General features: G+C 44.5%; 1 protein-coding gene across 3 annotated transcripts in view; it reads right to left on the minus strand.

Annotated features, from left to right (window-relative positions):
- The window catches only part of carmil2 (capping protein regulator and myosin 1 linker 2), a 198,951-nt gene that overhangs the window by 95,803 nt on the left and 87,725 nt on the right, over positions 1-15,423 (minus strand). For all 3 annotated transcript variants that reach the window (XM_078544182.1, XM_078544181.1, XM_078544183.1), the window contains 5 exons: positions 14,387-14,481; positions 10,297-10,383; positions 7,859-7,968; positions 4,943-5,020; positions 3,451-3,527 (listed from right to left, as the gene is read on the minus strand). In XM_078544182.1, the coding sequence (XP_078400308.1) occupies positions 3,451-3,527; positions 4,943-5,020; positions 7,859-7,968; positions 10,297-10,383; positions 14,387-14,481 (447 nt within the window). The remainder of the gene's footprint in view (positions 1-3,450; positions 3,528-4,942; positions 5,021-7,858; positions 7,969-10,296; positions 10,384-14,386; positions 14,482-15,423) is intronic.

Raw genomic sequence — 15,423 nt, forward strand, 5'->3', positions numbered from 1 at the left:
GAGTGAGGGGGTTGAAGAGTGTCATAGTGAGGGCCTGGAAGCAAAAAGTGTCAGAGTGAGGTAGTGAAGAGTGTCAGAGTGAGGGGGTGAAGGGTGTCAGAGTGAGGGGGTTGAAGAGTGTCAGAGTGAGGGAGTGGGAGTGAAGAGTGTCAGAGTGAGGGTGAGGGAGTGAAGAGTGTTGGAGTGAAGGTGATGGAATGAAGAGTGTCAGAGTGAGGGAATGAAGAGTGTCAGAGTGAGGGCAAGGGAGCCAAGAGTATCAGGGTGAGGGTCAGAGAGCAAAGAATGTCAGAGTGAAGGTGAGGGAGTGAAGAGTGTTGGAATGAGGTGATGAAGAGTGCTGGAGTGAGGGTTGTGGGATGCGGAGTGTCAGATTGAGGGGTGAAAAATGTCAGAGTGATGGGGTGAAGAGTGTCTTAGTGAGGGTAGAGAGTGAAGAGTGTCGGAGTAAGGGTGAGTGAGTGAAGAGTGTCAGAGTGAGGGGGGGGAAGACTGTCAGGGTGAGGGAGTGAAGAGATTCAGAATGAGGGGGTGAAGAGTGCCATTGTGAGGGGATGAAGAGAGTCAGAGTGAGGGAGTGAAGAGTGTCAGAGTGAGGGTTAGAAGGTAAAGAATGTCAGAATGAAGGTGAGGGAGTGAAGAGTATCAGAGTGAAGGCATGGGAGTGAAGATTCTCAAAGCGAGGCTGAGGGACTGAAGAGTGTCGAAGTGAGGGTGAGGGAGTGAGGAGTGTCAGATTGAGGGGGTGAAGATTGTCAGAGTGAGGGGGTGAAGAGTGCCATTGTGAGGGGGTGAAGGGTGTCAGAGGCCAAGGGGTGAAGAGTGTCAGAGTGAGGGTGAGGGAGTGAAGAGGGTCAGGGGGTGAAGAGTGTGACAGTGAAGGTGAGGGAGTAAAGAGTATCAGAGTGCGGGTGAAGGAGTGAAGAGTGTCGGAATGAGGAGGTGAAGAGTGTCAGAGTGAGGGTGAGGGAGTGAAGAGTGTCGGAGTGAGTGGGGTGAAGAGTGTCAAAGTGAGAGGGTGAAGAGTGTCAGAGTGAGGGAGTGAAGAGTTTCAGAGTGAGGGTGAGGGAGTGAAGAGTGTTAGAGTGAGGATGTGTAGAATGTTGGAGTGAGGGGGTTGAGTCAGAGTGAGGGGGTGAAGAATGTCAAAGTGAGAGCAAGGGAGTGAAGAGTGTCAGAGTAAGGGAGTGAATGAAGAGTGTCGGAGTGAGGGAGTGAAGAGTGTTGGAGTGAGGGAGTGAAGAGTGTTGGAGTGAGGGAGTGAAGAGTGTTGGAGTGAGGGAGTGAAGAGTGTCGGAGTGAGGGAGTGAAGAGTGTTGGAGCGAGGCTGAGATGGTGAAGGGATGACAAGTGTGGCTGTGTCACCGGAACCAGGATGTGAACAGTTTAACGATCAGTTTGAACAACAGGGAATACAAATACTTGTCCACAAATTTTCTGCAGCAAATAAAATAAAATCCCTTACATTTTGCTATAGTCTCCCCCGATCGATGAAATGGTGGTATGCCAACCGTGAACACAAGCCTGCACTCTTCTGCATTGTCAGTGTAATTACATGCCAGGGCGATTTTGAGCTCAGCATCTTTACAAATGTGTCAACTTTTGCTGGTTTTCTGGCTCGATATTTTTTTCTTTCTCTTCCATGGAATCTAACATGGTTCAAATATGAGCAAAAGAGCTGAACTCCCGAGGTGAGGTGAGAGTGACAGCCCTTGACATCAAGGCAGCATTTGACTGAGTGTGGCATCAAGGAGCCCTAGCAAAACTGGAGTCAATGAGAATCAGGGAGAGCCCTCTCCACTGGTTGGAGTCATACTTAGCACAAAGGAAAATGGCTGTGGTTGTTGGAGGTCAAACATCTCAGTTCCAGGACATCACTGCAGGAGTTCCTCAGGGTAGTGTCCTCGGTCCAACCATCTTCAGCTGCTTCATCGTTGACCTTCCTTCCATCATAAGGTCAGAAGTGGGGATGTTTGCTGATGATTGCACAATGTTCAGCACCATTTGCAACTCCTCAGATACTGAAGCCGTCCATGCCCAAATGCAGAAAGACCTGGGCAATACCCAGGCTTGGGCTAAAAATGGCAAATGTCACAAGTGCCAGGCAATGATCATCCCCAACAAGAGAGAATCTAACCATTGCCCCTTGATGTTCAATGGCATTACCATCAATGAATCCCCCACTATCAACATCCTGGGGGTTACCATTGATCAAAAATTGAACTGGACCAGCCATATAAATACTATGGCTACAAGAGCAGGTCAGAGGCTAGGAATCCTGTGGTGAGTAACTCACCTCCTGACTCCCCAGAGCTTGTCCACCATCTACAAGGCACAAGTCAGGAGTGTGATGGAATATTCTCCACTCGCCTGGATGAGTGTATCTCCAACAACGCTCAAGAAGCTTGACACCATCCAAGACAAAGTAGCCTGCTTGATTGGCACCTCCACCACTGACGCACAATGGCAGTGTGTGTAGCATCTAGATGATGTACTGCAGGAACTCGCCAAGGTTCCTTAGACAGCACCTTCCAATCCCACGACTGCTACCATCCAGAAGGACAAGGGCAGCAGATACATGGGAACACCACCACCTGGAAGTTCCTTCACTGTCGCTTGGTCAAAATCCTGGAACTCCCTTCCTAACAGCACCCTGGGTGTACCTATACCACATAAACTGCAGCGGTTCAAGAAGACAGCTCACCACCTTCTCAAGGGCAATTAGGAATAGGCAATAAATGGTGGTCCAGCCAGTGAAGTCCACATTCCATGAATGAATAAAAAAGATCCTAGCTCCAAGAACCATCCCAGAGCCAAAGGCTACAAACACAAGTTCACAAATAGATGGAACAACAAGTCTGTTAAGATGCACAGTGGATGGAAAGGTGGGCCATACTCTAGGCAATAGGGTCGCTTTGAAATCCATGACAATGGGTCCCCTTGTGATGCGCTCTTGATCTCAAGGCCAGTTTGGGAGGTGACCCTCATGAGAAAGTCACTTTTGTTATTTGTTCATCCAAGCTGAGGTTTAGTACGAGTTATAATCTAAGCAACGCCTGGCTTGGTGTGAGAAACAGGTTCAGTGTAAATAGCGAGAGGACAAGTCGCCCTCTGATTATACACTTACAGATTAGAACAGTACATTTGGTTCTCACAATCAGGATGCTTTCAATTGTTGCAGCATTTAAGGAATTAAAATGAGTTTTCTTCAATTTTATAGCTGTGATTTCACAGACACGCCTCATAATTAAAGTTTAATTGGCAGCCACCACATGATTTGGTTTTAACATCGCTCTGAATCCTGCGAAGATATCTGAGTCCATCAGGGGTCATGTAAAATTGAAGGATTTGGGATCTGTTTTTCGGCCAGCCCTGTTTTAATGGGCATCACCCCATAGGGAAGTCAGCTGAAGAATTTAAACTTGTTTCACTTCAATAGATTGTACTTACTTGTGGGAAAATACATTTCGGTTGAGGATTAGGGAGGTCAGATGTGTACAACATCCACGATTCAATGCTCCAAAAAGCTGAGAGAGAAGAAACAGAAAATCAGTCATGGAAGATCAGAATAAAAATTGTGACAGGTATCAGTTTATCATTACATAAAACCCCATTGCAGAGCTTTTTGATGTCTCAACTTCTGAGAAAATAATTATTGTCATGGTTCCTCACTAACTGCGAATATATAACTGCTTCTCCCATCAAAGGGTCTTTACAAGGGCATACCCACACTAAACGCACATCAAAGTTCCCAAAGGCAGCATGGCAGGAGGATAGGAAGTAGGGAAAAGGTGCTATTGTGGATGCATCACAGCTTTACTGAGTTCTGACAAATACCTAAGTGGTTTACCTGAATTAGCCTTTCTAAATACAGTTGAAAAGCTGTAATGTAATAACTGATGATCCAGCTATTTTGAATGGACTGTCAGCTGATAGAGAGGTATGATGTTGCTATGGCGCCATCTGTTGGTGCCTTCATGCACTTCAACAAAGAAGTTGGGGGAGAGAGAACTTACATTGTTCATGACCTCAAGGTGTCCCAAAGGGCTTCACAGCCAATGAAGCATTTTGAAACCTGGTCACAGTTGCATTGTAGGTCAATGGAGAATGTTAATTTGTGCACAGCAAGATCCTACAAACAGCAATGAGATAAATGGCCTGATAAACAGTTTTTGATGATACTGTATATGGGGACAGATGAATGTCTTAAATGCAAAGTTCTGGGTCTGAATTTTGCTGTTGTAGGGACAGGTCAGGGACAATAAAACAAGGTGAGAGGGGGCTTTCCCCAGGTCACAGTTATAGGCCGATTCTTTGGGTACACAAAGAAAGAAAGACTTGACTTGCATTTATATAGCACTTTTCATGACCACTGAATGCCTCAAAATGCTTTACAGCCAATGAAATACTTTTGAAATATTGCTGTAATGTAGGAAATTTGTGCACAGTGAACTCCCACAATGCGATAATAACGAGATAATCTGTTTTTTGTAGTGTTGATTGAGGGATATGGGCCAGGGCACCAGGGATAATTCCTCTGCTCTTCTTCAAAATAGTGCCATGGGATCTTATATATCCACCTGAGGGGGCAGATGGGGCCTCACATTAGGTGGGGTGGAGGAGGGTGGAAATGGAAAGACGTAGGGGAATGGAAGAAAATTGTGAAGGAATGTCCCTTGTTCTGGTTTAGTACATTAACACAGCTAACAGCATATTCATTTATTTCCCTCCCTTCATTCCAAAGAAGGAAAAATAATCTTTCAGAAAAACAGTATGATGCTACTCACATCAGGAAAATTATAATACATTGTGTAGAGATTTCAAATGGTCAGCTCCTGAAATAAGACTGGAATTACCACAGGGGCTAAACTGACAATCATTAGCTAGTTCTGGAAGATAGGAATAAAGTTGGAGAACTGGATCTAAAGAATGCAATACTTACAGAATCCAGGGCACAATCTGTACCAGCCAGATCAAGGTGAGCCAGGGCATTCGGATGGGAAATGAAATTATAAAAATTCTGGCACAAAAAGAAAGCAGAAGCCATATTTGTAAACCTTTTGTCTGAAATATCTGGAGACATGTTTAAGTGATAAATATTTAATCATAAGGCTGAATCTTTAAGCATAAAACAACATTTCTATTCCTCCCTTTATTTGCTTTCTGCCTAAATAGAGATTATAATAATTCTTTTAAAGGCTGGCTTCCTAGGTGCGGTTAAAAAGCCGGGCACAGTGGTGCAATGTATCAGTGTCAAGTCAAATGCTCCCAGCACCCTTTCTGGTCAAAGTTGTGTCTGTGTCATTGAGAGGGCCAGCACAGTGCGTTTTTTTAATGCAGTTGTTACAACGGAAGTACTAACTTAGGAGAGGCACCTGGTTTGACGGTGATGCAAAATGACAACACACAATTATATTGCTGGCTCCCCTACAGTTCTCAGGGATAAAATGAAAGCGTTTCTGCTAGTAGATTTCTTTACTTTTACTGTCGCAACAGAGTTGTTAATCCTTCAACAATAACGTCTGCAGGACTCAGGTCCGAGAGTTAATTCAGCAACATGTTTTAATTAATATTGACTCTGCAGTGGACAGGACTGGGACTACATGCAATCCCCAGCGCATAAATCCTGGGATTCCACGAAGAGGAAAGTTTTGGGGGTCTCAGGGTGGGAGGGTAGGGAAGAGGTTTGACAATGGGGGACTGAGGTGTTGGGGGAACAGGCCAGAGGGGCACAGAGGTCCTGCAGTTACTGGATCTTAAGGCCAGGGGCCGCCTTGAAGTTATAAGGGGGCTTCCGATGGAGTCCCAGCCCCCCCCCCCCCCTCTTTAGCAGGCTGGAACCCAGCAGGAAGACCATCTGAGGAATTTTATGCTCACCCCCCACCTACAAACCCACTGGAGGGGGAGCGTACAATTCAGGCCATGGTTAACTTTCTTACAACCCTCAACTTTCTGAACTCAAGGGAATACAAGCCAGGTTTATGCAACCTGCCCTCATACTATAATCCTTGAGCCCTGGCAATATTTTGATAAATCAGTGCTCTCTCTGCTTACAAACTGCCTTTGTCCACACACAGAAACAACACTTATCCCCCATTGACACCCACCCTTTTGTTAAAATGTTTGGCACGAAGCAATATTCTAATAGCGATGTATGAGTAATGCAGACACAGAGCTTTGCTAACCAATGTCTAAAGGCTAGTAACACTTCTAATGTTCACAGAAAGCTGGCCATTGTCACTTTTTAATAATAAATAGTAAATTAAAGACAATGAAACAGACCACCAGGGAGCTTCGTTAAAGTATATCACATACTGGGGATTGTCTCATTCCCAAAACTGAAACCTGGATCAGCTACAGTTATACTGTACACTTTACAATTACTGTGAAAGCAAATCTGCTCCACAGCAACACAAAATGTGCAATATAATGCTACTGTTAACCTATTTTACTGTCTTAAAAAGTCTCCATTTCCTTTTAAGGTGGGGACTTTCAGCAATAATCACTCAGGTTTCAAAATGCCTTCCACTGTTCAGAGGTTGAAAATGGTAAAGTGTGGATTTACTCTGATCCTGCAGGGAGATGGGAATTGGTTTTCTATTTTCCTAATTAGCATACAAATCAACTGAGAAAATCATCTACAAAATCTAGCAAAAAACACCATTGAGAAAGCTTGAGTCAGAAACTTAAAGAACTACAAAGGGCACTAAACAAGCTTGTAAATTGTGCTTTGATCTATTTTCCCATCCATGGTTAACTGAAGCTAATTCCTGCTGGAAAATATCAGAAGATCTATAGATGAGGAAGTGTTGAATTATTCAGTGTGGTTTTGTGCAGCATGTTATTTGTCATTAGGGGTGAAAATAAAGATCCTGAAAGATATAACATGGGCTGCTAATTTGCTGTCATCCATTTTACACTATCACATAGAGTCAACATTACTCCCATTCACTTTTAAACAGATCAGCTAAAATCAATGTGGAAAGTTGGACACTGTTTTGAAAACTAGGCAAATTTTACTGATGAGAAATATTAGTGCCAATATTCACCTAACACTTGTAAACTGGAACTGGGAGTGATCTGAGAATGTTTTTTGAGAAGTAAGTTGTTTAGACCTTAGCAAAAAGCTTTCTATAAACAGGAATTTGAAAGTTTCTCAGCTTTAACTTTCATTGTACAGATTACTAATTCCCAACTGGTCTTTCTGAAAGCAAGTATGTTATTGATAGTGAGCTCAGTTGCCATTCTCAGAATAAGGGGCAGGCCATTTAAGACTGAGATGAGGAGGAATTTCTTTACTTAGCGGGTGGTGAATCTTTGGAATTCTCTACCCCAGGGCCAGTGGAAGATCAGTCATTGAGCACATTCAATACAGAAATCGATAGATTTCTAGATATTAATGGCATCAAGGGATATGGGGATAGTGGGGAAAATGGCATTGAGGTAGATGATCAGCTATGATCTGTTTGAATGGCGGAGCAGGCTGGAGGGGCCGAATGGCCTACTCTTGCTCCTAGGTTCCTATGTTCCTATGTATGTTCTTAGATTCAATGATTTAGAGACTGGATGAGAAAAGACATGGCAGCTGGTGGAATTTAAATTGAATTAATAAATCTGGAGTATAAAGCTACTCTCAGCAATGGTGGCCATGAAACTATCATCGATTGTCATAATTACCCATCTGATTCACTAATATCTTTTAGGGTCCTTACCTGGTCTGGCCTACATGTGACTCTAGATCCACAGCAAGGTGGCTGACTCTTAACTCTAACAGTTCAAGGACAATTAGAGATAGGCAACAAATGCTGACTTTGCCAGCAATGCCCACATCCCATAAAAAAAAAACAAATTCACTTACACAGGTGTCTTCAGCAGCTAATATCCCAGGGTTTCCAGAGAGGTCCAGGTGAACAAGAGAAGATGTGAAAGTTTCATTAGCAATAAATGACTGAGCCAAAGAGTTAAGACCTGAAATGGTGAAGAGAGAAGGTGAAAAACTAGTGCAAAGAAAGAGATTAACAACAAAAAAAGATTTAATATATCTACAGAACATACTATTTAAGTAGGAAAAGCAACACTTTATGCCTGGAGTATTGGCATTGAGGCTGTAATCTATAATTGAGCTAATCCCGTTGAGGCTGTAATCTACAATTGAGCTATTCTCATTGAGGCTGTATTCTATAATTGTGATAATCCCATTGAAGCTGTAATCTATAACTAAACTATTGTCACTGAGGCAGAGATGAATGGAACTCCTTTCAAAACAGCACAGATGGTTAAAAACAGCCATTTATTCTATTTCTCTAGGGGAAGAATTTTCTCCCCATCAGGGGGGCTGAGCAGGAGCAGGCACGCATCGATCGCTGACCCAAAAATCCTGGCCTAGGAATTCTGCCAATCTTCCACCAAAGTTACATCAAGAAATTGGAAAATCCTGTGAAAATACAGTGCCAGTGTCTCTAGGCTGGAGAACCTGACTCCTTCCTAAATCACTGTCCAGTTGAGCCCCGCTGGGAAAATGTGTGTGCGTGTGTTAATGACAGGTGAAGATTGGCCAACTGAGCTGCGCCCAGCCCCCACTGAGCTGCGTCCAGCCCCCACTGAACTGCGCCCAGCCCCCGCTGAACTGCGCCCAGCCCCCGCTGAGCTGCGCCCAGCCCCCGCTGAGCTGCGCCCAGCCCCCGCTGAGCTGCGCCCAGCCCCCGCTGAACTGCGCCCAGCCCCCGCTGAACTGCGCCCAGCCCCCGCTGAGCTGCGCCCAGCCCCCGCTGAACTGCGCCCAGCCCCCGCTGAGCTGCGCCCAGCCCCCACTGAGCTGCGCCCAGCCCCCACTCAGCTGCGTCCAGCCCCCACTGAGCTGCGCCCAGCCCCCACTGAGCTGCGCCCAGCCCCCACTGAGCTGCGCCCAGCCCCCACTGAGCTGCGCCCAGCCCCCACTGAGCTGCGCCCAGCCCCCGCTGAACTGCGCCCAGCCCCCGCTGAACTGCGTCCAGCCCCCACTGAGCTGTGTCCAGCATTCACTTTTGAGGAGCACAAAAAATGGGGAAACACAAGTGATATTATTTGAAGATTTTGGCTACCAAGTTTAGATTCGCAGACAGGGGTAGGTAACAATTCAATTTGTTTTCCTGAATATTTCCACATTAGTTAAAACTACATTTACATAAGTAGCCTAAATGATAGTTTTTTTTTTGCTAATATGCATATCCAACATACCTGTGCTTAATCACTGTGCTTCCCTTCCTACACTTATTATGTGTACTGTCAATCTATCAATGAACCAGAACAGAATTACCTGGAAAAACTCAGCAGGAGAAGAAAAGAGTTGACGTTTCGAGTCCTCATGACCCTTCAACAGAAGTTGAAGGGTCATGAGGACTCGAAACATCAACTCTTTTCTTCTCCGCCGATGCTACCAGACCTGCTGAGCTTTTCTAGGTAATTCTGTTTTTGTTTTGGATTTCCAGCATCCGCAGTTTTTTGGTTTTTTTTTAACAATGAACCAGTGTTGCTATATCAACCCAGCGTACAGATGCTCCACCCATCACACATGAGCTATCACATAAGGCAGCACAAAGTCACGTGAAGAAAATAATGCTTTTGTTCATATGCAGTATAGAAATTATTTGCTTACATTAAATTTAAAACCAAGTTCCTAAGGGGACTTAAAGTGCCATAAAAGAAAACTGCAGCTATAAAGAATGAAAATTAAATCATTGGTAGGCATTAAGAATTATCTAGAAAATATTCCACGTTGAAGGATGGTTTTATTTCTTTCCTCATGAAAATTTTAAAGTTACATCGAGTTATACAGTTTTAAGTCTAACATTAGCCACCCTTGAAGTCTCTGAATGGCAGTGAAATGCCTCTTTAACTCAGGGAGGGAGTTAGTGACGGCTGCTCCTTTTAACTCACTTAGCAACTTAAAAATATTTTGTGAATTATTCCAACAGTACAATGCAGGGATCTGTTATGTAATATTCCACAAAGAATGCACATCTGGGTAAATGAAATACAGCAGCTCTAATGCTCGTTTTCCTATACAATTGCATTGAATAAAACTGAGAGCTGCTTTGCAAAGCTGCAAACTGAGCCCAACTATAGTTCAGGATAAGGGCTCTTTGCTACTTATTCTCATATTCCAACTACTGTCATGTTCCTCTGTCATTTGTAGAGCAGAGGTGTATACTTAGGGATAACTGCTGTTTATTTTTCAAGAGCATATGAGGTCCACATACAAGTAACTACAATTAAACTTATAGCTGACTGAAACTTGGTGGCTTGGTGAAGACTTACCTTTTGTAGTCAGTGATGTTCTGGAGAGGTTGAGGTGCTTCAGTCCTTTGGACAGCCTTTCAAACTGCTGACTGAGTGCTGACACCCCTATTGAAGGCAGGAAGGGCTGATATTACAATGTATTATTGATCAGTTTATCTTTGTTAGCTTTTTATGTTCCCCTCCCCTTTCCATGGACCTTCGCTGTGCCGGAGAGAGCAAGGAAGCCACCTGCCTCCAGGCCCTATCTCCATTTTGTTCATACGCTAATCGTAAGGAAGTCCACAGGGTGACTTCTCCTCCATTGTTTTCTTCTTCCTTCCTTCCTTCCTTTGTTGTTAGGAATATTCAGCCTGTCACTTTCTAAAATCCATGCCCTAGTTCAGAACTCAGACTGTAAGGATCATGTGGTCAACCACTTATCTTACCTGCTGATGACATAGTATTTGATTCACCAACCTGTTACACTACCAAGTCACGTTTTACATACCTAATAGTACTGAAGACTTGTGCTTCAGAACTTGCCTCGCCCCTAGCCAAGATGTTCCAGTACAGCTACAACACTGGCATCTACCCGGCTATGTGGAAAATTGCCCAGCTATGTCCTATACACAAAAAGCAGGACAAATCCAACCCAGTCAACTACCGCCCCATCAGTCTACTCTCAATCATCAGTAAAGTAATGGAAGGGGTCATCAACAGTGCTTTCAAGTGGCACTTGCTTAGCAATAACTTGCTTACTGACACCCAGTTTGGGTTCCGCCAGGGCCACTCAGCTCCTGACCTCATTACAGCCTTAGTTCAAACTTGGACAAAATAGCTGAACCCCCGGGTTGATGTGAGACATCAAGGCCATATTTGACCAAGTGTGGCATCAAGGAGCCCTAGCTCCTTGGAGTCAATGGGAATCAGGGGAAAAACTCTCCACTGGTTGGAGTCATATGTAGCACAAAGGAAGATGGTCGTGGTTGTTGAAGGTCAATCATCTCAGTTCCAGGTTATCACAGCAGGAGTTCCTCAGGGTAGTGCCCTTGGCCCAACCATCTTGAGCTGCTTCATCAATGACCTTCCTTCCATCATAAGGTCAGAAGTGGGGATATTCGCTGATGATTGCACAATGTTCAGCACCATTCGCGATTTCTCAGATACTGAAGCCGTCCATGTCCAAATGCAGCAAGACCTGGACAATATCCAGGCTTGGGCTGACAAGTGGCAAGAAACATTCGTGCCGCACAAGTGCTAGGCAATGACCATCTCCAGCAAGAGAGAATCTAACCATTGCCCCTTGATGTTCAATGGCATTACCATCACTGAATCCCCCACTATTAACATCCTGGGGGTTACCACTGACCAGAAATTGAACTGGACCAGCCATATAAATACTGTGGCTACAAGAGCAGGTCAGAGTTTAGGAATCCTGTGATAAGTAACTCACCACCTGACTCCCCAAAGCCAGTCCACCGCCTACAAGGCACAAGTCAGGAGTGAGATGGGTTACTCCCCACTTGCCTGGATGAGTGCAGCTCCCACAACACTCAAGAAGCTTGGCAGCATCCAGGATAAAGCAGCCCGCTTGATTTGCACCAATTCCACAAACATGCACTCCCTCCACCGCCGACGTACAGTGGCAGCAGTGTGCACCATCTACAAGATGCACTGCAGAAATTCACCAAAGCTCTTTAGACAGCACCTTCCAAGCCCACGGCCACTACCATCTAGAAGGACAAGGGGAGCAGATTGATGGGCACACCACCACCTGGAAGTTCCCCTCCAAGTCACTCACCATCCTGACTTGGAAATATATTGCCGTTCCTTCACTGTCACTGGGTCAAAATCCTGGAACTCCCTTCCTAACAGCACTGTGGGTGTACCTACATCACATGAACTGCAGCGGTTCAAGAAGGCAACTCACCACCACCTCCTCAAGGGCTACTAGGGATGGGCAATAAATGCTGGTCCAGCCTGTGAAGCCCACATCCCGTGAATGAATTAAAAAATATATAAATGTTGCAGTTAATGAGTTAAGAGAACGTCCGTTTACCTTGTTGGAGTTAGCTACTTTTCATTCTATTTTAGTTCTTACTCTTTCTGTGATCAGCTATGTGTCTGACACATGCAGGAACCCATTGCCATGTTAACAGAGTCAAAGCATAGGGACACCCAAGTTTCTACAGAAATGCTGCTGGAGTTTAACCATCTGAACCTATAATATTGCATTCGGATGAAGCAACATCATATTCCATTGGTTAGCCTGTTGTTTGAACTGGTAAGTTAAATGTATTACAGCCCTAGGAGAATCTATTAACAACACAATATCATCCTTGAAAGGAAGCACTGCAACCCTTCAGAAGTGCCTGGAGCAGACACTCCAGTGTAGTCCCTCATAATGCCATTTGATACATCATTGATGAAGATATTGAATAGGGTCGGTGACAGTGGATGATTTCACTCTTCTTTGGAGAGGGATCGGCCAAGTGAATATCTCATCTACCCTTATGTCGCTCTTGACATGGGAGTGCCCATCTGAAGCTTAGCCATCATTGTGTCTAGTTTCTCATGAAATATAATGAAAGTCTTAACACATAACTGACCACAGAAAGAGTAAGAACTAAAATAGAGGGAAAAGCCGCTAACTCCAACAAGGTAAGCATACGTTCTCTTAACTCATTAACAGGACCATTTATAGATATTTAAAATGTGACTTGGTAGTGTAACAGGTTAGGGAAGCAAGAACAATTGATAAGATAAGTGGTTGACCATAGGATCCTCACAGTCTGAGTTCTGAACTAGGGCAACGATTGTAGCAGGCAATAGGCTGAATATTTCCAAAAGCAAAGGAAGGGAGGAAGAAGAAAATAATGGAGGAGAAGTCACCCTGTGGACTTCCTTCCAATTAGTATATGAACCGGCATGGATGGGCATGGTTTAACTGAAATCAGTTCAAGGAACAAGTAGGTTTCCATGAAGTGTTGTGGGGCTCTGTGAGCTTGTGTGAAGCCACAACCTGCTGCTTACATTTTTTGCAAGACTGAAATCCTTGTTGCTAACCTCCATCACATCCACAATGACTCAAAAAGCCAATTAAGAACCATAGCTATCAGCAAGATCTCTCAGTAGTTTTGCTCTCATTAGAAATTTCCTTCTTGTAACTAGAAACCACAACTATGCTCTAAAACAGTGTGCGTATTCATGTCTCTAACATAACCTTTTTTCTAATATTGCATGCAGTCTACTGTAACAATCATAAAAAACATGAGAAGGGAAATAGAAAGCATTGAAGGTGAACATATGGTAGATGAAACAATTGGAAATCCCATCAGAGAGAAGAGCAGGGCTTTTTCAGTGTGGGGATTCGTGGCAGTGAATTAAACAGTAATGCACTGTGGACAGTGGATATTGAGAAATAGAAACAGAAAATGATAGAAATACTGAGAAAGTCTGGCAGCATCTGTGGAGAGAGAAACAGAGTTGATTTTTTAGGCCAATGACCTTTCATCACAACTGATTTTTTATTTTGTATTTCAGACATCCACAGTAATTTGCTTTCGTCCTATAGCAGCCATGTTGTTCTATGCATCTTTCCTTCAACCCGATAGGGACTTCTTACATCAAAGCTGCTGTGCCCAACTTTAGCTGAGGCAAATTTCATGTGGGAATGGCTGCTTGAATTTAGACACAAAGTTCTGGAAAGGTTTGATGCCTGAGGTCTGGTAATTCAGATGCTTGAACATCCAGAAGGAAATGATTCAAGTCTCTGGACTGCCTCTTAGTCAGATTTATAATTACCAGTTTGATAGCAGAATTCCTTAGTATTGGATGCAATACAAAGGATTTGTTTTTCTATCAAATGGAGGAGAGGGCTGATTTACAAGGAGGAAACTGGGACTGACATTGTCCAGTTTGACCTGTATCACGTATGGTTGCTACTGGCTGTTCCTAAAGTAGCATTCATGGAATTTTTTCACGGTGTGTTTGGACAAGGATTCATGGTGGTAAATTTGTTCTTGAACTGGACTAAAACTGGAAAAAATTCTGACCAGTATCAAAATAGCTGTGTAACAATTTTACCGGTAAGAAATAAATCAATGAAAGTGAGGAGTCTGATCTTTACCTCTATCCTCCAGCTGGTTGTTTGATAGGTTTATCGTGTGAAGCACAGGGTGGAAATTCTCTTCTAGAGCCAGTGCTATTTTCTGCCCAGCATCACTGAAACAGTAAGACATGATGTAACATACACATTGATTGACTAAAACTCAACATAACTGCAGCAACATAAAAATTGTGGGCCTGTAGCCCTGGATCACTCTTTTCCTTCTCTTACTTAGGATAGAATGATGACAGCGCACAGTCGAAAATGAAGGAAAGGAATAACCTACAGCTGCTGCTAGATCACAAGACTAAAAATTCGTTGGAATAAACTCAACCCAGGGAGCATGGAGGGCATCCACTGCCAGTGGCTGTGAAAGTGACTGTGGCGCTCAATTTCTATGCCAGTGGCTCCTTTCAGGGCTCCACAGGTGACCTCTGTGGGATTTCACAATCCGCCACCCACAAATACATCCATGAGGTCATGGATGCCATCTTCTCCATGGCACACAACTTTGTGCATTTCGCCCGGGACCGGGACAGCCAGGATACAAGGGCCATTGGATTCTCCCTGATCTCGGGATTCCCACAGGCACAGGGTGCGATTGACTGTACCCACGTGACGCTCAGGTCTCCATCGCTACACTCAGTGGACTCCATCAACCGCAAGGGCTTCCGCTCAGTGAATGTGCAGCTGGTATGCAACCATCAGAAACGCATCCTGCAGGTATGCGCACGGTTTCCAGGGAGTGTGCACGACGCCTACATCCTGAGTCGCTTGCAAATCCCTGCAGTTTTCCAGGATCCATGGAGGCTGCAGGGTTGGCTTCTTGGGGACAATGGCTACCCGCAGAGGCCGTGGTTGATGACAACCATGCAGCGGCCTCAGACCGCAGCAGAGCGACACTATAATGAGGCTCATGCAGCAGCTCACAACTTGGTGAAGCAGACCATCGGGGTGCTGAAGATGCGGTTCCGATGCCTGGACCGGTCTGGTGGTACCCTGCAATATAGTCCACAGAGGGTGTCACGCATCGTCGTTGTCTGCTGCGCCCTTTACAA

Source organism: Cetorhinus maximus, chromosome 6 (assembly GCF_964194155.1).
Source record: "Cetorhinus maximus chromosome 6, sCetMax3.hap1.1, whole genome shotgun sequence".
Taxonomy (NCBI): Eukaryota; Metazoa; Chordata; class Chondrichthyes; order Lamniformes; family Cetorhinidae; genus Cetorhinus; species Cetorhinus maximus.